The sequence below is a fragment of the Chelonia mydas genome, chromosome 1, assembly GCF_015237465.2.
Source record: "Chelonia mydas isolate rCheMyd1 chromosome 1, rCheMyd1.pri.v2, whole genome shotgun sequence".
Lineage (NCBI taxonomy): Eukaryota > Metazoa > Chordata > Testudines > Cheloniidae > Chelonia > Chelonia mydas.
In genome coordinates, this window is record NC_057849.1 from 234061375 (window position 1) to 234086841 (window position 25467).

At 40.3% G+C, this 25467-nt stretch overlaps 1 protein-coding gene across 1 annotated transcript in view; it reads left to right on the plus strand.

Annotated features, from left to right (window-relative positions):
- PLCZ1 (phospholipase C zeta 1) overlaps positions 1–25467 on the plus strand; it is a gene marked incomplete at its 5' end in the record, with an annotated part of 112416 nt that overhangs the window by 17130 nt on the left and 69819 nt on the right. The window contains 3 exons of the mRNA XM_007071202.4: positions 12846–13047; positions 15274–15418; positions 19688–19840. Of these exons, the coding sequence (XP_007071264.2) occupies positions 12846–13047; positions 15274–15418; positions 19688–19840 (500 nt within the window). The remainder of the gene's footprint in view (positions 1–12845; positions 13048–15273; positions 15419–19687; positions 19841–25467) is intronic.

Consider the following 25467-nt stretch of genomic DNA (forward strand, 5'->3'; position numbering starts at 1 on the left):
GGACAGTTATCACCATCTTTGGTACTATCTAAGAGAATGTAAAAATTCTCCCCAGCTAAAGGGAAAGCGATGTTATTAAAATTAAAGCCTTATTTAATACTTTACATTTCAAATGCTTTTACTGTTTTTCTTTCTTTCTTTCAAATGCTGTTTTTCTTTCTTTTCTTTATCTTTAATAAAAGGCTAAAAGAATGTTTAATGATGTGTTTGCCATGGTAGGCCGACGTTTCTGTACACTAAATCTCAGACCCTGTTTAACACTGTTGAATGTTGGACAGTGACTGGATTATGTTAATGTTTTTGGGCCTCTATATTCCATCTAAATTAATACACAACCCCCTACCCTGTCCCTCTACAGGGATCCTTCTTGTGAGCCACTGCTCCTTCAGCAAGTCCAGACTTTGTGTGCTTTGGGAGCTATGGAGGAGGTATTCCAGCAGCATCTGGGAAAAGGATTCTATTGCCAGTATTTCCTGGCCCGAAATCCAAAGGAGGGATGAGACCTATTCTGAAACTCTGGGGTCTCAACAAATACATAAAATTCATGAGATTCTGTATGGTTGCTCTAGCAACAATTCTTCCCGCGTTAAATCACAATGACTGGGTTTGCTGCCCTGTATCTTCAGGATGCTTACTTCCACATGGCACTGAAAAACCAAAAGTCTCAGGCCATGGACCAAGGCAGCAAGAAGAGCTCTTCCTGTGCTCACTCAGTGCTGAAGAAGTCCACTCGCACTCTGACTGCACTTCCCTTGGGGTGGCCATCCACTCACTCAGCCACTATCACTTTGGTGTAGGCCATGGACTTTATGACTTTTTAATCCATACTGCATGAGTTTCAGTTTCCCCAAGATGTGGCTGTATCTGAGACACCTGACTCACTGCTGCATGGTTCCAACATGTTTTTGGTAACAAGGCCATCGGGATCTTCAGAAATTTGCCCAGTACTGACTGCTTCACTTCCAGTTTCTCCTCGGGCTCTACCTTTTCACAATGAATTGGAGGAAGAAGATTATAATAAAGATCTTGCCTCGGTCTCCCAAATATTGGTACAGGGCTCTCTGCCTCATGCCTGTAGAGGCCCCTTTCCAGAAGTTTCTGAAGGAGCTATTACCACTTGTGATGCACTGTCTTAGCCACTATCTCGCTGGTATGAGTATCCATGGGTGCCCCCTCCTATGCCTTATGCAGCACTTCCTCGGCCATACTGGAACTCTTGGGCGGCATATTACTAGCAGTTCTCCAAGGCTTTGAGCACCATGTGTCACAGAGATAGACAGCCTTCATCACTTTCCGATGAACCTGAACTTCAGGAAGAAACCTCTGAGGAGCAGGAAGCTGGAACTGATGAAGAGGTCTCTCCTCCTCCCAACAATCTCCTCATCTCCAGATAAATCAGTTCTTCTTTGAGTGCTGTCTCTGTAGGTGCTCTGCTTCAGGATCACCGATACTTGGCATCGATGGTTCTCCAGTGCCGATGGCATTGGTGCAACCGGAATCACCAAATGCCTCCAGATTCTCAAGTGATGAGAAAGCTGATGTGGATGAGACAATCTTCTACTCCGAATACTCCTCTCCATTGGGCACTGAACCACCACCATTGCACACAAGTGCCAGGGAATGCCTATACAGTGACATGCCCCCATGGCTGACTAACCTGTGGATGTGCCCCCCATGCCATTCCCAATACAATGGGCACAGTGGGACCCGGGGGCAGTTTACCAAGCTCAGACCCCAAAGGCCCCACAGAGGCAACAGATATGCCCTGCTACAGCTACTGCAAATGAGCCCTTGGAGACACAGGAAGACTTTGTAGAGGAATTGGATGATTCCAACAACCAAGAACAATCACTAACCCACAACTCATCTTTATCTCTGGATGAGGCGGTCATGCCACTCCCACCCACCATTGCAGGTGACTCAAAACAATTTCAGGAGTTATTCAAACTGGTGGCATAAAGCCAGAACATCCAGCTGGAAGAGGTGACTGAAAACCAACATTAGCTCCTCAAAATAGTACACCCAGCATCCTTGACTAATATTGCACTATAATTAATAGCACCCCAATAGAACCAGTAGAATTAGTATGGCAAACAGCAGCAACCATACCTCCTACATTCAAAAGGGCAGACAGGAAGTATTATGTGCCCAACAAGGGTATGGACTTCCTATTTTCATACCCTGAGCCAAACTCCTTGGTGGTGGAGGTGATGAACCGACAGGGGAAACAACCCCATTATAAATTCATCCCATAGGACAAGGACTCAAAGATATTGGATTTGTTTGGCTGAAAAATCTACTCATCGGTGACCCTTCAATTTTGCACTTCCAACTACACAGCAGTACTAGTGAAACATGACCGTGATAATTACCAAAAACTAAAACTCAGCAAATTCCTAGCAGACATCTCAGAAGATGAAAGGGAGCAATTTCAATCCACCATAACTGAAGGTCAGCTCGTGGCGAGGACAGCTTTACAAGCATCCCTTGATGTTGCGGACATAGCCACTCACACAGCAGCTACGGCAGTAGTCATGAGGAGGGCTTCCTGGCTACAATCCTCTGGAATTCCAGAGGACCTCCAGACTAAATTCGAGGTCCTCCCCTTTGACAGGGAAAAACTATTCTCTGCAAAAACAGAAGAAGTCTTACAGTCAATGAAGGACTCTCAAACGACGCTCCAAACCCTGGGCATCTATACACCCCTAACAGATGTAGGAGATCCATCCTTACCAGTGCAATAGAGACACAATTGGACAGTGACAACAGAGGTCTTTTGATAATCAAAGGCACAGACCACAGAGACATCGCCCTACCCAACCCCAGACTGCAACGTCCCAAGCACCTTCAAACAAGACACAATTTTGAAGCATTGGTCGAGGGTCTGACCGAGCTCCCCGACTACCAGTGCCAATAGAACCAACAACCCAAGTTTTTGGTCATTGACTCCGACCATTCGACCATATGTTGGGCACCATCACCACGGACCACTGGGTTTTGGAGATCATTCGAACGGGTTATACCATCCCCTTTACCTCCATCTCACCTACCCTGTCCCTCTTCAGGGACCCTTCTCACAAGCACCTATTGAGACAAGAAGTAGCTCACCTTCTACAATTAGGGGCTGTGGAACAAGTTCCAACACAACACAGAGGCAAAGGGTTTTACTCCCATTATTTCCTGACTCAAAAGAAAAACAGAGGTTAGAGACCCATGCTAGATTTCAGAAAACTCAACAAATTTGTCCACAACCACAGATTCAAAATGGTCATACTGAACTTGATCATCCCAGCTCTGGAAGAGGGGGACTGGTTCTCAGCCCTCGACCTACAAGATGCTTACTTTCACATTACCATCCATCCTGCACAGATCATTCATATGATTCACAGTGAGACAAGATCACTTCCAATACAGAGTATTGCCATTCAGACTGTTGGCAGCTCCACGGGTCTTTACCAAAACCCTAGCGGTGGTAACTGCTCATCTATGCAGATAGGGAATACTGATATTCCCATTCTTAGACAATTGCCTACTAAAAGGTCCTACCCGGACGGAAACACTACACATCACTTGACAAATCATCATTCAATGCATTCCCATGGGTTACAAATCAATGAAAAGAAATCTACCCTAACTCCAGTACAATAACTGGACTTCTAGGAGTGCACCTGGACTCAGTAGAGGCCAAAGCATCGCTACTGATGCCCCGATTCACAGTACTGACCTCCCTCATATTGGTGATCTCAGACAGCCCTTGGGGGTATGCATGCACCTGCCTACAGCTCCTGGGACATATGGTGGCCAACACTTTTGCAAATTACACCAGCTCTGCTTTCAAGGCTGGCTGAATTTGGTATATATTCCACGAAATCACAGCCTAGAAAAAAGACTCAAACTGACCCCAGACGTCCTACATTCACCGCAATGGTGGACAAACCCAATAAACGTGTGCTCAGGCATCCCATTTCAGCAGGATTCTCAATACAAATACAATAGATGCCTCACTGATCGGATGGGAGTTCACCTAAACCAACAAAGAACCCAAGGCAAGTGTTCCCCCATGGAAACACCCTCACACATCAACCTGCTCGAATTATGCATGGTTCGCAATGCATGCCTACATTTCCTCCCCATTATACGAGGCAAAATGATAAGGATCCTGATGGACAACATTGTGTGTATGTTCTATATAAACCGCCAGGGTGGTGCACGTTCCCACTCTCTATGTACGGAGGCCTTAAAGTTATGGAACTGGTGCATAAAACACAACATCTCTGTTACAGCAGCGTACCTCTCAGGCTGACGGAACATGATGGCAGACACTTTAAGCGGACAGTTTTCCTAAGAGCACAAATGGGAACTGAACAACACATATTTCACATGTGGGGATCACCACACATAGATCTGTTCGCCACATCAGTAAACAAGAAATGCCCAAAGTTTTGCTCATGAGCACGACTTGGAGCACGATTCCTGGGGGACGCTTTCCTCATCAAATTGAATGCTCCTCTCCTATATGCATTCCCATTGATACCTCTGATCTCCAGAGTGATACACAAAATATGAACAGGCAATGCCAAAATAATACTGATAGTACTGACATGGCCCAGACAGACTTGGTTCCCTTACCTGTCACGCCTGGCGATCTGTAAACTGTTCACTCTCCCTTGCCTACGGAATCTTCTCTCTCAGGACGACAGCCAAGTCCTCCATATGGACCCAGAGAGACTTCACCTGAAGGCATGACTCCTTCATGGCTCCACCCTGACAAATTAACCTGCTCACAACAGGTAAAACAAGTATTAACAGCAGGAAACATAGGACACACACTGTCTACCTCCAAAAATGGAAAAGACTCTTTGTGTCAACAACAGAAAGATGAAAAGCCTCTGCCATATTGACTCAAAGTTTATCCAAATGGATATCCAGCTATATACATACATCCTATTCTCTACATAACACTGAAGCCCCTCTGGGCATCAGAGCCGACTCGACAAGAGCTTTAGCTACCTCCATAGCATTTCTGCACAATGTTCTCATTCTAGACATCTGCAAGGTGGCCACCTGGGCTTCTGAACGCACATTCACGAAACGTTATGCAATAACTCTCAATTCCATTTTGGATACATGACTAGGTGTCACTGTACTAGCCTCAGCAATGAACTCCAGTTCTTTCCATCTTCATGAGGGCACTGCTTTATATTCACCTGAAGTGGAGCACCCACAGTGGAGCACTGGAAGAAGAAGAGAAGGTTACTCACCTTGTGCAATAACTGAGGTTCTTCAAGATGTGTGTCCCTCTGGGTGCTCCACTACCCACCCTCCTCCCTTCTACTTCAGATTTCGCAGTAAGGACTCTATGGTAGAGAAGGAACTGAGCGGGTTGGGACATGCGAGCGCTGGTTGAATCACCAATGGCACTGTGAGACGGCTACTGCTCATGCACGTCCCAACCAGGCACTGCTACCAAAAATGCGTCCATGCTGATGACGGGCTCTGCTCAATAATGATCCAAAGAAGTGCAGACCGACACATGTTTACTTTCATCATTTGAGTCAGATGACACCAGCCGGAGGCTGATTTTCTTTTTTGGTGGTTCTGGTTCTGTAGTTTCCGCATCAGAGTGTTGCTCTATTAAGACTTCTGAAAGCATGCTCCACACCTCAACCTTCTCAGATTTTGGAAGCCACTTCAGATTTTTAAACCTCGGGTTTAGTGTTGTAGCTATCTTTAGAAATCTCACATTGGTACCGTCTTTGCGTTTTGTCAAAACTGCAGTGAAAGTATTCTTAAAATGAACAACATGTGCTGGGTCATCATTCGAGACCGCTGTAACATGAAATATATGGCAGAATGTGAGTAAAACACAGCAGGAGACATAATGATTCTCCCTCCAAGGAGTTCAGTCACAAAATTAATTAACACATTATTTTTTAACAAGTGTCATCAGCATGGGAGCATGTCCCCTGGAATGGTGGCTGAAGCATGAAGGGGCATATGAATGTTTAGCATATCTGGCACATAAATACCTTGCAATGCTGGCTGCAAAAGTGCCATGCGAACACCTGTTCTCACTTTCATGTGACATTGTAATTAGGAAGCAGGCAGTATTATCTTGTTTGTCTTAGTGATTGGCTGAACAAGAAGTAGGACTGAGTGGACTTCTAGGCACTAACGTTTTACATTGTTTTGTTTTTGAGTTCAGTTATGTAACAAAAAAAATCTACATTTGTAAAGTGCACTTTCATGATGAAGAGATTGCACTACAGTACTTGTATAAGGTGAATTGAAAAATACAGTAACTCCACACTTAATGTCCTCTTGCTTAACATAGTTTCGATCTTACGTCCCTGCTCCATTACAGAACATGCTAGTTTAAAGTTGTGCAATGCTCTGCTATAACATTGTTTGGCTGCCTGCTTTGTCCACAGCTGGCAGCACCCCATCAGCTCCCCTACCCCACCCCAGCACCTCCCACCTGTTGGCGGACCCCACAGAGCAGTGCCTTCCCCCTGCTCTCCCTGCATCCTGCCCATGGCAATCAGCTGGTTTGCGACGTTCAGGAGGCAGGGGAGGGAGGGGGAGCCTGCAAGGACATGGTATACAGAGTAAAGGGGGAGAAGGTGGTGGTGGTGGGGAGAAGAGGCGGGTTAAGGGTGGGAGCTTGGGGGACGGGGTGGAGTGGGTGGGCCGAGGGTTGAGCCCTCCCCGCCCCTGGTGCTTGCACAGTAGGGGGAGCTGCCACTGCTGCTGCGCAATGTGCTTCTCCTAGCCTACGGCACTTTCAGCTTCCTTGCCTGCCTCATTGTCTGCAGTGCCAGTGGGCTGTGCTTGTGTGGGGTAAGGCGGGGGCACCTCCCATTGCTTCATTGAAGGAACAAAATGGACACTGTGTAGAATCAAGCATGTGGGTTTATTACATACAGCACTGACTTGCTTATTAGGCTCAAAGACACTGCCAAACAATTGATTACAGTGGATTATATGGATTTTCCATGGGCGGAGGGAAATGACGGGGTAGGTGGTCCCAAGCCCCTGGATAGGTTTAGCAGCAAGACAAGATAAGCACAGTAGCCAATAGTCAAAGATTACATAATGTCTCCACCCATGGTTTCAGGTTAACAAGTAACATACAATTAGTACACAGGTATTTTTCTTTAAACAATGTATAAAGTGTATAAGTATAAAATATATATGTTGAATTCTGATTTGGGATCCATAGGAATGAAGTAGCTCCTCTGATTCTCCAACAGGTACATACCTGGGGGTTAAAACAAAAGACATTGAAAAGTATATGGCAGTAGAAATTGTCTTTTAAGTTGCCCATTTGTGTTTCTAAAGGCAGGCACTGGTATCTGGGAAAGGAAACCTCTTCCATAAACTCAAAGTTGGATGTGGGGAAAGCATGGCTACCTCCTCTTGCAGAGGAGTATACACAGACCCAGACACAGGGCCTCTTTCATTCCTTTGGTCTGTTTGCAGCTTCAGATAAGAGTGCCAATTACTGCTCCCCATCTGGAATTTTGCTTACCATGCTTATCTTAGTAAAAAGCAAGGTTGTCTCTTGTTTATTCTGCTTCTTTTAGCTAATATTGTTCACTGTTTGCTGGTCCTCTCGGCCTCCTGACCAAACGCTGGACTTTGGGCCTGTAAAAAGAGCTGACATAACCTATATCAGCAGCACATGGATTTTGGCCCTTCATTCATACTCAGCAATGATGTTCCCATTGCGTCATACTCAGCAATGATGATTGTAGTATTAAATTATTTCTTTAAAATTGTTTAAAACTTATACCTGTATTTCATTGCTTATTTAAAATTGTTTAAAATTTCCCTGGAACCTAACCCCCACTATTTACATTAATTCTTATGGGGAAATTGGATTCGCTTAACATTGTTTCACTTAAAGTCGCATTTTTCAGGAACATAACTACAATGTTAAGTGAGGAGTTACTGTACTGCTTATCATTTTTACAGAGCTAATATTTGTAATAAAAATATAATATAAGGTGAGCACAGTACAGTTTGTACTCCGTGTTGCAGTTGAAGTCAATGTATTTGAAAATGTAGAAAAACAAAATATGTAATGAATTTCAGTTGGTATTCTATTGTTTAACAGTGTAATTAAAACTGTGATTAATCATGATTAATTTTTTAATTGCAATAAATTTTTTGGAGTTAATCTCATGAGTTAACTGTGATTAATCAACAGCCCTAAGCAAAACACATCAGCCAGGTATCTAAAACAGGATTCTCTGTACCACCTCTGAACCTCAGTCCACCCCAACCAGTATCCCATCTCTAGCTGTGTCTGATTTCTGATGCTTCAGAGGAAGGTGACCCCCTCCCACCTGCCAGATTACAAATGTGCATCAAGAATAAAAAATCATCCTGACCCCTACAGACATCCATTTGAAGCCATGAAGCATGAGATTAGATTATAGTCACTCTAATAATGCAGAACTACAAGTGTTATGAGCAGGTGGAGGGCAACATAGGCAATCCCATTCTTCCCAAAGCCCATGGAAGAAGGGAATTAAAAGGGGGACCCATAGATTCACAGACTCCGGGGCCAGATGGGACTACCTTGAGCATCCAACTGACTCCTTGCATACACAGGCCATAGAACCTCTCCCACAAAATGGATTAAAGCATATCTTTCAGAAAATTATAATTTATAATTAGAAGAGTATCCAATCTTGTTTTAGAGACCCCATGTGATGATGAGTCTACCACCTTCCCTTTAAACTGTTCCAGTGTTTAATCATCCTCACAATTTTTCAAGGTTGAATTTTTTCAACTTCAACTTCCATCCCATTAGAATGTCTTTGTTGGCAAGATTGAAAAGACCCCTTACTATCAGATATCTTGTCCACTTGCATGCACCTATGCACAATGATCAAGTCACCTCTCAACCTCCTTTTGTGAATAAATTGAGCTACTTAAGCCTCACATCATAAGGCTTGTTTTCCAGACATTGGCCATCCTTTGAACTCTCTCCAGTATTTCCATACCCTCCCTGAAGTGTGGACACCAGAACTGGACACACCGTTCTTGTACTGGTCTTACCAATGCCGTGTTCATAGGCAAGATCACCTCCTTACATCTACTTGACATTCCTCTTTTTGCACGTCTAAAGGTTGCCTTTGCTCTTACTGCGACAGCATTGCACCGAGAGCTCATGTAGACGCAATTATCATTACGAGCCCTTTTTCGGAGTCACTGCTTTCCAAGACACAGCCGCCCATCCTGTAGGGTTAACCTACATTATTTATTCCCAGATGTATTATCTTGCATTTGTCTGCATTACAACAAATTTTATTGGCTTGTGACCATTTAACGAGGTGATTAGATCAATCTGTAACAATAACCTGTCATCCTCATTATTTACTGCCCCACCAGTCTTTGTGTCATCTCCAGACTTAACCAAAGGTTTCATAACATTGTCTGGATTGTTAATACAAATATTAAATAGCAGTGGATCAAGAGCTGATCCCTGGGGGACACTACTAGAAATGTATATCACCCCATTAACAACTACATATCAAGATCTGTATTTAAACCAGTTCGTAATCCAGCCAATGTGTGTGTGCCTGTTAATTCCATACAATGCAAGTTTTTTAATAAAAATGTCATGTGGTACTAGGTCCAATGCCATGGAGAAATCCAAGTACACTATAACGACACAGCTACTTTTATCAGCCAGGCTTTTAATCCTGTCAAAAAAAGGCAACAGGTTTGCTTGACAAAAGCTACCCTCCATGAAACCATGCTGACTAGCATTAATTATATTTTAGCCTCTAATTATTTATTGATAGAGTCCCAAATTAACCATTCCACTATATTACCTGGGATCCACATTAAGCTAACTGGTCTACAGTTCTCTAGATCATCCCTTTTACCCTTTTAAAATATTGGAACTACATTGGCAACCGCCATGGGAAGGGGTATGAAGGAACTAGAGTAGCCAACAGGGAAAATGTTAGTGCCATATTACATCCGATCTTAGAGTAGAACTTTCTCCTGGGTTCCAGCCAGCCCCTTCCTTCCTTCCTGTATGGGGACAGAGTGTCATGGTGTCCCTTATTTTTAAAATTCTACATTAGGGATCCGAATGTTCAAATAACACATGCAGCATATTGCATTAATTATTTTTGCATTTTACCATTTTACTTATTTTAATTAATGTTTTAATGTGTCGGAGTTGGTTTCCAAGGGATATTGGAGCCAGTTCAGGGGGTTGTAATGTCTCCCTGCCCATGTGTAGGAGCTGGTTCAAGCATACCAGTAACCAATTTGTGTCTGTATGTGTCTCACTTCTCTCTATTCTAGCACTAGTAGGATGCTCCTGGAAGATATAAGGCATACACATTGAATAGGACCAAGATGTCAGTGCTGAGAGATAGTAACCGTATCATGGTTCTGCCATAATAATGGTTACAAACAAATTTGATATCCCGTATAGGAGACCTCAGTGAAATTGGGATGTTTCCCATAACATAAAATATTAAAGAGAAAGCATGACAAAAACTTATCAGAAGAGATTTCACAATATTACAACTTCTATATTAGAGATGTGAAAGGATTTAGATAAATCTCCACCTCGCAAAATAAATACTTACTTCACAAACTACCTCTTAATAATGTCTTGGGCAATATAAAGTCCAATTGACTGATGTGCTGAGTGTCTACAATTGCCACTGATTTTAATGAAAGTTAAGGATGCCCAGCACTTGGCAGGACATAATTAGCTCCTCAAACAAAATTGGCATATGATAGTACTTAAGCAGAACACTTTGACAGAGCACTCTTAGTCTGTCCATCAAGTTTCATCAGACACAGCACTTAGAGAAAAAATTCTGTTCTGTGGTATCTTTCTACTGGTATAATATATTCAATTATTTCAAATACTTTGGATTTGTCTTTCTCTTAATTAATTTCTAGGAATTAACTGTCATTACAGATTGATGGATTTTTGTGATTTGCCTTCTAATTTATTTTTTGCTTAAAAGGGAACTAATTATTTTTACAAAATTCCCTGAACTGTAAAAATCGTGTAAAATCATCTGCAATAACTGTTCTAGAGAGAAGCAGTTCAGTGCTTTTTTACTTTAAAATAAACTTTTTTCCTTAGGTTCTACATTGTCCAGCCCTACTCAGATCATCAACTTCTACTACTTGAAGCCCTTCCTCAAAGGTTCTCATACTCAAAGAGCTAATACACCTCATTCAGTGGCATGTGTAACCTCGGAACATCTGACAGATCCTAGGCCTGAACAATATCATTTTACACATTTTACGCAGCAGGGGTGCTGCAACAATTTTTATAGTGGGGGTGCTGAGAGCCATTGAACCAAACTTTAAACCCTGTATATAATAGAAACCACTTCAAGCCAGGGGGTGGCGTAGCACCGCCCACACCTCTAGTTCCAGCACCTATGTACGTGTCTCTTAATCTATATAAAGTACCGAGTAGTATTTATAAAGTGTAAACACGTTTTAAAACACTACTCATTTTCCCAGTCTAGACAAGCCCTACAATTGAAAAATACTCTGTGTTCCATTTTTGTAGCTTTAATCAGTGTAATTACAGTGAATTCTTATTCTGATAGAATACTTTTAATCAACATTCATATTACAGTGTGAGAATTGCTTCCCTAAGAAGTAATATACTGGTGATTCTTTATTCCTGGGCCTCGAACTAACCTGAAGAGATCAGGTAAATGCTTTTTTAGAAGTTGGGTGTATATCTGTTCACCACTTTAAAATATTTTCATCATCCTATTACGTTGTTAGTCAAGTTTGTCCTATGAAAACACAGGTAGGTTACAATCAGAAGTTTGCAAAATCACAGACTAGTTGAAAATAGACTTCATTTAATAGTCTAGTGACAGTGTTTCTCTACCTTTTTGATATCACAGACTGACTTTCTGCCTTCCTAAACTGTGTTAGGGAGATCTCAGGGGCTGGCACGAGTCCACAGACTGGTCGTTGAGAAACACTGGTCTAGTGGACTTCTGGGTTTGCAGTGATATCACTTGCCATCAGCATAAAACATGCTGAGGTGTTACATTGGAGCAGAAGTTGACATTCTAATGAGACTGCCTGTCATGAAATCAGTTTTAAATAATGTGTTGAATGCCCTTGTTATCCTAGGTATTGGGGAACAGTTAGCGCATTTTGCAACAATTGAGGGAATTTTGTAAACATGATTTATAGGTCATCTTTAACATCGTTATGATTTGAGATTGTTTGGTGAAGAGAATATTAATCCATTTCCCTGTATTGTAATGTTTTATCATAGTTTACTAATTTCTCTTTTCACAGTTTAGGAGGAGCAGTCTTCTAGTGGGAATTCTAGGATGCAGTACTATCTTTCATCTCTAACTGACACTTTGCAGTACTGTTCCTGAGCTCTTCACAGACAAGGACATTAATCTCTTGTTATGGATTGGTGAACATATTACCCACCAAAAATAAATTAACAGTAAAATTTTTCTTTCTACTGAAGTACAGTTTTTTAAAAATGTGAAAAGTGAGAATATTACATAGCTTTGGTTCTTGATGTTCATAGAAGAATTATAACATCAGATCTCATTCAAATCATTCTCTCATCATTTAGAGCTTCATTGACTCCAGGACTGCAAGCATTGTTGACCGTCTTTATATTATATCTGATTAATTTAAAAACTGAAACAAATAGTTGTGGGGTATGACGGTTAACTTCTTCAGAACAAACCATTTTCAAAAAAAATTAATGCCATGAAAAATAGATAGGTAGAAATGTTATTTAAATTGACGACTGCAAATGTAATTTTTTTTGCTCTCTTTATTTTTACTTTTAGTGCAGAGAAAAAAACAGATGTCATTTGAAGGATTTTTAAGATACATGAACTCAAAAGACTGTTTGATATTTAAAAGAGACCACACAATTGTTTACCAAAATATGAGCTACCCATTACGTGATTATTTTATTTCGTCTTCTCATAACACCTACCTCATATCTGACCAACTAATAGGGCCAAGTCACCTTTGGGGTTATTCAAGGTATTGAAATGCTTTTTTTGAATTGTAATCAAATTACTTTACAAAGTGGCTAAGCTACAATTTATTGAGTCTTTCACAAATGTGTGTTTAGTAATAAGGAATAAAAGATTCTATTTAAAACAATGATGAAAACTAGAATAATATGATTTGAATTTGACCGAGTGAAATTTTATTTGGTGTGTACACATTTTGGTATATTTGCCACACCCTCTGTCTACCCTCTAAAAACTATCCAAACCAAAGTTTTTCATTGGCTTCACATATACTACTGTCCCTTGCAGCAAATAAAGACATCTGCAGGACATTGTTCTGTACGTTACTACATTGCAGTGTTTAATCTCCACATCAGTGAAAATATATAATTAATCTTCCATTAATTCAAACAAATATGCGATCAAATTCTGGATGCAGCTGAGGTGGTGAGGGGACCATCTCTATGCTGGTCTACATCTTGGTGTACACAGGAAGAACAGTTCTAATCTACACCAGCTGGTTATGGTACCCAAAAGAGCCATTCACCAGCTAGAGATTGACAGGATGCTCTGACCATGCCTCCTCACCATCTCCCAAGCTGGAGTCTGGATGGGAGTGCAGAAGCCAGGTACATTGGCTGGGGACTTCAGCATGCCCAGTGTGGGTGTATGTGAGTATGCATGCATGCATGTGTGCTTATGCAAGGGAATGTAGTGGGCACAGTAAAGTAGGGAAAATATGTGCACATGCAGGGGAATGGAGAGGAGAGGTGAGGAGAGGAGAGGAGAGATTTAGGTTGAGAGGGTATGCTGGGGAATGTGGGAGATGCAGGAGGAAGGAAAATATGGGGTGAATGAGCACAGAGAGTGTGGAGGAAGGAAAAAGCTGGAATTTGTTTTGTAATTGTGCAGGGGAATGCGGTGGGTTCAGGAAGAAGAGAAAACTGGAATGAGGAGAAGAGAAGGAAGGGGGAAATTGGGGGTTGTAAAGCAGAATGTAGGGAGACAGGAATTTGGAAGACAGGAGTCCAACACTCTAGTTTCTTTGCACTGCTCTGGTGAAACAAAGCTGCTGTAAACATAACTTAGCTGACCAATTTTCTTGGGCTGCTTTGCACAGCTCCAGAATGGGGTAAGCAATCAGAACATACCTGTGATTCTGGATCTAAAAGTTAAATGTTAAAAAACTATTTAAGCTACATAACTTCAAATCATTAGAAATATCACGACAGCATTTTCTTTCAGTTTCTTACCTTGTGTTCATGTATTAATTTTTATTTAAATTAAATAAGGAAATTCCTAGACAAAAATCACATTAAGATGGAGTTAAGTTTGAGAAGACTTATCAGTACTTTACGGTAAAATACATTACATGGATGGTATGATTATCCCCAAATCAAAGATTATAAACCAAGGAAATTCAGATTTATGGTTAAACTTAAAAGAAATCCAGACATATTAAGATATGGAAATGCACATTTAGGGCACCCAAACAACCTTTCCTCTCCCTTGCAGTAAAACTATGAAGGGACAAAAATCTGATGTGTTTACAAATTAGTTTAATCTAATCTAGACCGCAGAATCTAAAATGCCTTAGTCAGAATCATATGGTTATTGCATGGCATTGCTATAGACTATGGTCCTGCCTCTCTTCCCTTTGTGGTGTGCTGTGCATCCTTGGGAAAGTTGGGAGGAAGCAGTCTCTGAACTCCTCAGCATGCAGGTGCTGTAACACTGCCTGGCTCTTTGCATAAAGGTAGGGGAAGGCCTCCTTATGCCCTCCTCATCTGTGTAAAGACTAGGCATATTCTGGCCCATTGTAAACTTTATTAGTGATGTTTTTATACTTTGAGTTAATAACTTAGCTGGAGTTTATTCAAATATAAAATCCTAACATAAATAGAACTTCAAACATTTCCAATTTTAAGCAGATAGCCATTGTTCAAGAAAATATTTCACTTAAACTAAAACATTGGCTATATTTTTATCTGTTAAGGGTTCATATTCATAGAATCTATTTTTTCCCCAAGAGGCTCTGATAAGGCTTATTATAAGCCCAAGGTAGATAAGAGAAAATATACATCAATTTTATAACCATATCATTCTGTAGGAATTTTCTTTTATGACAGTTTAGGTATGTTAATATTTTTGTAATTACTCAGATTATGCTATTTGTAATCAGGAATGCAACAAAATGCTTATGAATATGGTATTTCCTTTTTTGGTTGTTATTTTTTTCTTCTTGTTTTTAAAGTGCTCTGATGAAAGGATGTCGTTGTTTGGAAATTGATTGCTGGGATGGACCGCAAAATGAGCCTATTGTGTATCATGGTCACACTTTAACAAGCAAAATTACATTTAGAACTGTCATCGAGGTGATAGATAAGTATGCGTTTGCGGTATGTACATATATTTGTTGAAATGTGATTGTGATGAATGTTAATACACATAAGTGTTAACACACTTGTAATTTAGGGTGCTCTGGAAAAAATAAGATGGAATAGTGCTTGGGGTGAGAGGTACTGTAGATAAAAGAAATCTACAGTATCTGATCTTAACTCTGTAGCATTTTAAATGAAAGGCAGTCTCATTTTGTTGATAATTCAATGTAATTTAAACTTTGTGGACTGAATCAGGAAGACCTTCCTCAGCATATTTAGGCAAAATTCTTATTTGAAGTCATTGAGAATTTAGCTTGAGCAAGGACTGAATATATACTGAGTAAGGATTTCAAGATCTGATCCGGTAAAGTTTCCTCTCTTTTTTTGTGTGTTTTTATGTCTTTGCTCAGACTTCTGTGGAAAAAAATCTGTCTTCTGTTGTGTTGAAGCTTAAAATATGGAGGGAACAAAAGTATTACACTGGAACGTTGTTTGAGTCTTATTGTATTTTAATTTCCTCTTAATTCTGATAATTTCCCGCCAGTTTTAAAACGAGCTCTGAAAAAAGTTATCATTTCTTATCAGTCAGTTGACCCATTAAAATGTTGTCCCTTCCGCCTATCTGTAGCAGAACAAGTGGAAGTTAAAGTTCTTTTGGCACTAACCCATTCTTCTATATTGCTGCATGGCAAAACTCCCAGTGAAGTCAAGTAAGGGCCCTTTATGACAAATCTTTGAGTTAGGTCAATTTGGATTATATTTATTCTCTGTGTATGTGTGTGTGTGTGTATACCTACAGAATATACATACACACTGAAAATAAATATAATCCAAACTGACCTAACTCCAAGCATGTTAGTTTGGGTGTGTATACATACACACCCACACCTATTGCCTTTTCAAAGCTAACTGGGCTAATGTCTGTAAAGAACTTAGTAGGTCTCTGATTTTTAAAATGTGTTTAATACAAAATTATGCCATTATCTTTGAAAACTCATGTCGATCGGGGGAGGTCCCGGATGACTGGAAAAAGGCTAATGTAGTGCCCATCTTTAAAAAAACGAAGAAGGAGGATCCTGGGAACTACAGGCCAGTCAGCCTCACCTCAGTCCCTGGAAAAATCATGGAGCAGGTCCTCAAGGAATTAATTCTGAAGCACTTAGAGGAGAGGAAAGTGATCAGGAGCAGTCAGCATGGATTCACCAAGGGCAAGTCATGCCTGACTAATCTAATTGCCTTCTGTGATGAGATAACTGTCTCTGTGGATGAGGGGAAAGCAGTGGATGTGTTGTTCCTTGACTTTAGCAAAGCTTTTGACATGGTCTCCCACAGTATTCTTGCCAGCAAGTTAAAGAAGTATGGGCTGGATGAATGGACTATAAGGTGGATACAAAGCTGGCTAGAAGTCAGGCTCAACGGGTTGTGATCAATGGCTTCATGTCTAGCTGGCAGCCGGTATCAAGTGGAGTGCCCCAAGGGTTGGTCCTCGGGCCGGTTTTGTTCAATATCTTCATTAATGAGCTGGAGGATGGTGTGGATTGCACCCTCAGCAAGTTTGCAGATGACACTAAACTGGGAGGAGAGGTAGATACGTTGGAGGGTAGGGATAGGATACAGAGGGCACTAGACAAATTAGAGGATTGGGCCAAAAGAAATCTGATGAGATTCAACAAGGAAAAGTGCAGAGTCCTGCACTTAGGATGGAAGAATCCCATGCACCGCTATAGACTAGGGACCGAACAGCTAGGCAGCAGTTCTCCAGAAAAGGACCTAGGGGTTACAGTGGACGAGAAGCTGGATATGAGTCAACAGTGTTCCCTTGTTGCCAAGAAGGCCAATGGCATTTTGGGATGTATAAGTAGGGGCATAGCCAGCAGATCGAGGGACGTGATCGTTCCCCTCTATTCGACATTGGTGAGGCTTCATCTGGAGTACTGTGTCCAGTTTTGGGCCCCACACTACAAGAAAGATGTGGAAAAATTGGAGAGAGTCCACCGGAGGGCAACAAAAATGATTAGCGGACTGGAACGCATGACTTATGAGGAGAGGCTGAGGGAACTGGGATTGTTTAGTCTGCGGAAGAGAAGAATGAGGGGGGATTTGATAGCTGCTTTCAGCTACCTGAAAGGGGGTTCCAAAGAGGATGGATCTAGACTGTTCTCAGTGGTAGCAGATGACAGAAGGAGGAGTAATGGTCTGAAGTTGCAGTGGGGGAGGTTTAGGTTGGATATTAGGAAAAACTTTTTCACTAGCAGGGTGGTGAAACACTGGAATGCGTTACCTAGGGAGGTGGTGGAATCTCCTTCCTTAGAAGTTTTTAAGATGTAGGCTTGACAAAGCCCTGGCTGGGATGATTTAGTTGGGGATTGGTCCTGCTTTGAGCATGGGGTTGGACTAGATGACCTCCCGAGGTCCCTTCCAACCCTGATATTCTATGATTCTATGATTCTATGAAAGTAGATCTCACTTAATAGGAGCAAGTTAGTTGCCATCAGATGAGAGAATGGTTTTTGCATTCCATGTGGTGATCTTTGTTATGATGCTGTCCACCAATTTCAGCAGATTTATCATTCTGCCTTGTTTGTGTCTGAGCTTTCTGATGAGTAAGGAATGAGTAAAAAGTGCTGCAGTGGGCAGTATAACAGGACTGAAAACTCTGCAATACATAAAATGTCAGCCCATAATCAGACTATCAGAATGCAATGCCATCTGACAATATTTAACCGACAGTTTCAACTTGAAATCTAGACAGTTTAAAAAAACATAAGTTAAAAGTAATGTCTTGAACCACACCTGCTCCTGCGTCCTCATGTCAATTATTGTGGTTCTGATCACAGTTTCCCATTTTTTAACAATATTTTTCTCTTCCTCCTTGGTTTGTAAAAAACCCACACAATGAAAGTGGGAAACTGACTAAACACAAAATGATGTCAAATATAGAAAGAAAAACTGAACAAATAGAGAAATATTGTTTACTCTAGTCTCTTTCAGTTATAGTAACCATAGGTGTTACATTTAACATCATTTGTTTAATTTTTTTCATGCAGAATATGATTTTTATTTCTTTAAAAGATAATAGCTATGATTAAAAGATATCAGATACCAATGATTGGGCCAAATTAAGATTCTTTTTAGACTGCAGGGACCTGGAAATAGCAGTTTATGATGTTTTCCTTGTATTGCTTTTCCCTTGTTTCTCATTACTAAGACTATTTGCATCCAAACAGGATCATTAGTTCTAAGCAATTCATCCATTCCTCTTCACTTTAAGTAATAATTATCTACCAGCATGCCCTAATAATTCCCAGAGCAACTTGTGATATTACTTGCCCGTCACAAGAGAATGGTTTTTAGGTGGGTAGTGACTATTAGCCCTAAAGAAATGAAGAATATTTTTCTACAAATATGCTGGAATGAAGGAATAAGTTGTATAGAAAATATAGCACTGAAATAAACTGATGTCTAAATTGAATGTTGATGTTTTTAGATGTCAGCAGCTTTTAAAACCTCTGCTGAATTTAACCTAAATAATTTTCCATGCTTTAGTATATTTCTTGGGTATTTTTTTTTTTCTGGTTCACATCATCACTATTTGCTTCTCAATATTCTAATCTGTTGAGAAGCTCTGTGGCAGCGACAGGCAGTAGCCAGTGTGTTGCTGTTTTGGCAGCTCCTGAATTTATTTGGCTGAATTTCTTTGCCATTATATGTGTGGTGAATATTGTTTCCTGCTACCATCTTTTAGATTCTTAGCTGATTTAATAGCTCTTTTCTCTTTTCTTGCTCCACATCCAACATTAATAGGCATATAATAAAACTCTGGTAAACTTGGTTGTCGGCTACTAACCACTGGAGAAATAAACTTCAGTATGCCCTGTTTTCCAAGATCAGAGCGTAGACATTCAAGATTTCCCAGTTAAAGTACTGTGACCAGGTTAACTGATCTTTATTTGGCTTCCCTTGTCAAAGTCTTTCTTCTGTTTATGTCTACATTTAAAGCTATCCCCATTTCTAATGGTCCTTATGTTTCTGGATTTTGTTTCTGATATTAACTTTGAACTTGAAAATTACTCTTCTAGATTCCAGTTTTACTTTTCCTCTTCCATAAATATTACTGAGCTCGATGATGCTGTGTTATTAATCTGGAATAACTAATAATACTATTTTGAATATTTTAAAATTAATGGAAGTACAAATACCCATATGCTTTTTTGTAAGATATATTGTGCATCTAGTAGTTCTGTTTTTTAATTATTAATTATTATGGCCTTGAAATTGTATTTTTAGGTGTCTGACTATCCTGTTGTACTGTCTTTGGAGAATCACTGCAGCCCTAAGCAACAGGAAGTAATGGCAGACTATTTAGAAACTATTCTAGGTGACAAACTTCTTACTACAATAATTGGTGATACGTTTCCTACAGATCTACCTTCCCCTGAGGTAACAACATTAATTTTCTCTCTGTGAAAGATTAGAAAAAAATTCTAGTTTCCTGCAGTTGTTGTGATAACTTCCTGAGGCATTTTTGAAACTATCACATTTAGTGTTTAAAACATCTTTGTGCTTCAGATGGTAAAACAGAATTAATTATGCATCATAGAAATAATAAAAAATAAAATAAATAGAAACCAAATCATGCAGGTTGATATGCGCTTGTTAGGAAAATGGTGTTTCATATAACAACTTGAAATGTATAGATGAAAAAGCATAGTAATCCATATTTTGCAAAGTCTTGGATCTTCCGGTTCATAAAATCATGATTTAACATTTTCCTTAGGCTTTGAACACATTCAGTCTTTTATTTTATATGCAAATGTAGATAGTTAAAACTTGTTGCTAACAGTTTGTTTTAAAAATTCGGACATGACAGGCAGCTGCCGTAATGTGCCGCATTATTATCGTTACTTGTATTATGGAAGCACCTACAGGTGCTAGCCAAGATCAAGGCCCTATTGTGCTAGGCGCTGTATAAAACACATAGGGCCAGATTGTGAAGCCCATACTCACATTGATATATCATGAGTATTTCCACTGAAATCAATGAGACTTCTTGTTAAGTAAATTACAATTCAATATGAGTAAGGGTATGACAATCTGGCCCATAGTAAGAAACAGTCCCTTCCCTGAAGAGTTTACAATCTAAATAGACAAGGCAGACAATGAGAGAAAGGGAGTGTTATTATGCCCGTTTTACATATTGGGAATATATGCACAGAGAGATTAAGTGATTTGTCCAAATTTATACGAGAAATCTGTGCTACAGCCAGGAACTGAATGCCTCTTGACTCTGAGCCCAGTGCCTTAACCACAAAACCATTCTCAGTGTGCTTGACCTCAGGCAATGTTTGTCAACTGGTGGATTGTGACATCTAGGGTGGGTCACAAAACACAACTGGGGGGAGGAGGAAGGGTCACAAGGCACTGAAAATTTTATTGTGCTCTCAAGCACAGACTTTCTTGCTCCTCTACTCCCTGCACACCCTTGCCATTTGAGATCAAGTATTATCTGTTAATCTCTTGAAACTGAAACACACAAATAAATTATATAGGCTTATAATTTATATGTTTTTTATTCTTATTTTTATAGGAAATGTAAGCGTGTGGTATAATTTTGTTACTTTTTACTTTAAATAGTGGATCACCTACCTGAAAAGGTTGAGAATCATTGTCCTAAAGGATAAAAAAAAAAAAAGATTGCCACAGAGAAAGCAATTTTTGGTTGCAAAATAGTTTGCAAAGGTTTTCCAAAAAGACATAGATATTACATATGCTTTTATAAACAATGTTATGGTAGGTATTTATTCAATAAATGTAAAACAATTAATAAATAAGCCAAAATGTTTATAGATTTGACCTTAGTATTTGCTGCAGGCTTACCATCATACTAATCTTGTCTGCATTTGATTTTGAACCTTTGAAAATCATGCCATAGGAAAAAAGCACAATTTACATGGGGTGATCTGGGCTGCCTCAGAGTCTCTCTATGAACAAGCTGCATTTATCAGTCTTGGTGGTGTCTAAGAATTCTATGTCCTCTGCAGCAAAAATTGAATCAATTAAAGGTAGGGTGACCAGATAGCAACTGTGAAAAAATGGGACTGGGGTGGGGGGTAATAGGTGCCTATATAAGAAAAAGTCCCCAAAAAACGGGACTGTCCCTTTTAAAATGGGACACCTGGTCACCCTAATTAAAGGGTCTGTAAAATAAAGAAGTCTATATTGAGTGCCCTCCATAGACTGATTACTGTGTGTTGTAGGGAGTTTTCTTTATTTTTCCAACTCTATAAAGCTACTCTCTAAATATGACATTATGGGGTTCCACATTTATTGTCTCAAGTGTTTCCTTATCAGCTATCTCAGTTTCCAGATAAAAAGATTCCCTCCCTCCCCAAAATGCTAGAATTTGCAGACTCAACCTTTGATTTAAGAGTCAACCTGAGTTCTTTCTTTTCTGTCCATCATCAAAAGTAGTAAAAAAATTTCATGTCAAATTAGGCCCCAAGTTTCTACTTTGTAATCCCATTTTCTTCAAATTCTGTCCTCAGTGACACCTGAGCAATTCCAATGCCTGTAATTGGTTCACACAGATGGAACATAGTACATAATTCTGATGTACTGGTGAACAAGTAGGAGTAAAATCAGCTCATTCTCATTTAGCTGGGTTGGTTCAGTGGAATTAAGTGTAAAAAGCAGTAAAAAGTTATTTTGTCACTAAACTCATTAGCTATGGCTCTGAATGTGGACAGGGAGCAAATCTGCTGAATAATAAACGGCATTGTTAGACAGTTTCTTTTGAAACTAGAACTACCCTTTGGGCCTGTTCAAAAGCCTTTCCATTGGCTTCAATAGACATTGAATCATATTCTTTAAGGCTCTGAAACTGCTTATCCAGGCTCCAACAAGCTATATAAATGCAGTATAATGTAAGTGGGCCAGATTCTCAGCTCCAGTTGGGGATGTGATCTGACCACAACCCCTCAATTTCAAATTACCTCAGTGGAGAATTACCTCAACTGGGGTAAAGCAATGTAGCTGGTTCCTACCCCAACTCCTTACCCACTCCCCTGTCTAGGTGTGTTGAGGAACTAGCTGGAGGACTGGAGCAGAGCTCTCTTCCATTATTCCAGCTCTCACCTGATGTCTGATCCTTAGGAATCCACAGCCAGCTGTTATAACTTAGAGGGTTATCATGGTAAAGGAGAGAACTTGGACAAGAGTTGTTAATTTGGATGATTGAGCAAAGGTACTTTTTTTCTACCATTACAGTCTTTCATTTTCTAAGGTATAAAATATTTATTTTAAATTAATTGTTTAAAATGTAGGGATAATTAAAATTTGTAATAACTGCTTTGATATGAATACTGGACTAAACACAATGGGAAAAAATCATCCTTGAAATGGCTTAGTTGGAGTCATTGGACTTATACTCGTGATGAGTTCCGTCCAATATACTTGACAATTAAGTTTGAAATGTTTTCTAAAGGTTCCCACTCCCCCATCAAATGGGTACTCACTCCTTTCCTTTCAGAATACTTTTCAGTTACTAGTACAGTTTAGAAATATTAATTGTTGAATTCAGAACAAATGTGTGAATGTAGTTATCTTTATAGTTTTATTTACATACCTTATGGATTGGATGCTTTGAGTTCCATCCCCTTTCTTGTAAATACTCTGAATAACCCATCTATATTAATATGTAAACTTTCCTTTTTCATTTAATATTTTGTGAAAAAAAGAGAAAACTATCAAGAAGAGTAATGTTGTTTGCAAGGAAACAGTTATGATGGTTTAGTTTGATCAGGTTACAGGGTCTTAAGATTTCTTTTTTAAAGTTCTAATCAGCGAGGTCAATACATCAATATGCATTTATTTCATCTAAAGTGTTAGCTATCTTCCTTCCTCCGTTAGCACTTCACATATTGTGTAGTTTCTCAAATTCTTTTCTAGATATTGATTAAAAACTGTGCCTTATTCCAGTGTTTCTCAGACTTTTTATCATTTTGTCTATTTCTGTCAGACTAAGTGAGCTGGGTTCCCACTTCCATGTGTGCTAGAGACACTATTCATTTACATCAACTATTAATGAAATACTACAATATAAAAATACAGTAATTCCTCGCTTAATGTTGTAGTTATGTTCCTGAAAAATGCTACTTTAAATGAAATGATGTTAAGTGAATCCAATTTCCCCATAAGAATTGATGTAAATAGGGGGGCTTAGGTTCCAGGGAAATTTTTTTTGCCACACAAAAGTGTGGATAGATACATAGATAGATAGATGTATATATACACACACACATACATATACACAGTATACATTTTAAACAAACAATTTAATACTGTACACAGCAATGGTGATTGTGAAGCGTGGTTGAGGTGGTGAAGTCAGAGGGTGGAAGAGGGTGGGATATTTCCCAGGGGATGCCTTACTGCTAAATGATGAACTAGCACTCACCTGAGCCCTCAAGGGTTAACACATTGTTGTTAATGTAGCCTACAAGGCAGCATGAATGGAGGGAGGGGAGACAGCATGGCAGAGAGAGACAGAGACACACACCGTGTGTGTGTGTGTGTGTGTGAAAGAGACAGAGATACACACCGTGTATGTGAGAGAGAGAGAGAGAGAGAGAGAGAGAGAGAGACACACACACACACACACCCTGTGTGTGTGTGAGAGAGAGAGACGCACATTGCCCCTTTAAGTACACTGACCCCACTCTAAGTACACTGCCTTTTAAAGTAGATCAGCAAGTTGAGACAACAGCTGCTGCCAGCAAGCTCCCTCCATCCTGAGCCCTGTCATGCCCCCCCCTTCCCGTGGAAATGGGGTAAAGGAGCGGAGGGGAGGGGGCACTCTGACATTAGCCCCCCCACTTCCGCCCGCCTGCACAGCAGCAAGCAGGAGGCTCCCGAGAGCAGCTCCAAGGCAGAGGGCCGGAGCAGCACATGGCAGTGGGGGGAGGAACACCTGAACTGCCGGCAATTGGTAGCCTGCTGGGCTGCTGCTGCACAGGGAACTTACGGGAGCGGGGAGCTGATAGTCGGGCTGCCGGTCCACCTTGGTTCCAAGCCCCCACCAACTGGCTCCAACCTGCTGCTCTTCCTGCAAGCTGTGGACAAAGCAGGCGGCTGCCAAACAACATTATAAGGGAGCGTTGCACAACTCTAAACGAGCATGTTCCCTAATTGATCGGCAATATAACAAAAAAACATTAACCGGGATGATGTTAAGTGAGGAGTTACTGTATGTAAATTACAGTAGCCTTACTTTGGTATGTTTCAGTGATTGGATGAGCATGAGAGGGGCAGTTATTGGGGAGGAGAATGGAAATCTGGAGTGTTGGGGATTGTTTGGACATAGTGTCCTGGAGTGGATTACGTAGCCTTCCTCTGCTTCCAAATACCTCCACAGTAGCGCCCATGAAACCTTTGACCCCCACCCTCTTTCATTATGTCATCTTTATCTTCCTACTGTCAAGACACTGAGGCAGCCTACTGATGCTTCCTCCGCCTGACTCCACACCCAAGGATGACACATTGCAGCATGCTAGTTGCATGGGAAAGACCTCAGTTGGAGTTTAAGCAAGCATGCAAGAAATTTAGAAGAAGATTGCATGTAGTGATTTGCATTTTCTTATTTTTGAGATTGTAAATAGAAAAATAAGACATTGAGGCCCTTCCCAAACACTGTTTAGGCCCCGCCATTGTGGTCAGACTGAATAGTTAGCCTGCCTTACTCCACTGTGTGGGGCTTGATTTCATTGTTGATGAAGAGAGTTCCAATGTTTAAAAATCAGTATACAGACCCAAAGCAAAGTTAACAGCAGGCTCTTGTGTGGTAGAGCTCTCTTCTATTACATATGTTTCTCTTTGGTGTTATTGATACAGAAGAACAACTGTTTATGAATTGGCAAACAATGATTGTAATTGAGTTTGGAAAAGAGAGAATGAAAAAAGCATTTAATGTTTTGTGTCTTATTTAATTTACACAGATACTAGACGACACTTCAGTTTTTATTAGAACCATTATTCCCATCTGCTCATATTGAGAGGGCAGAGTGCTGGGA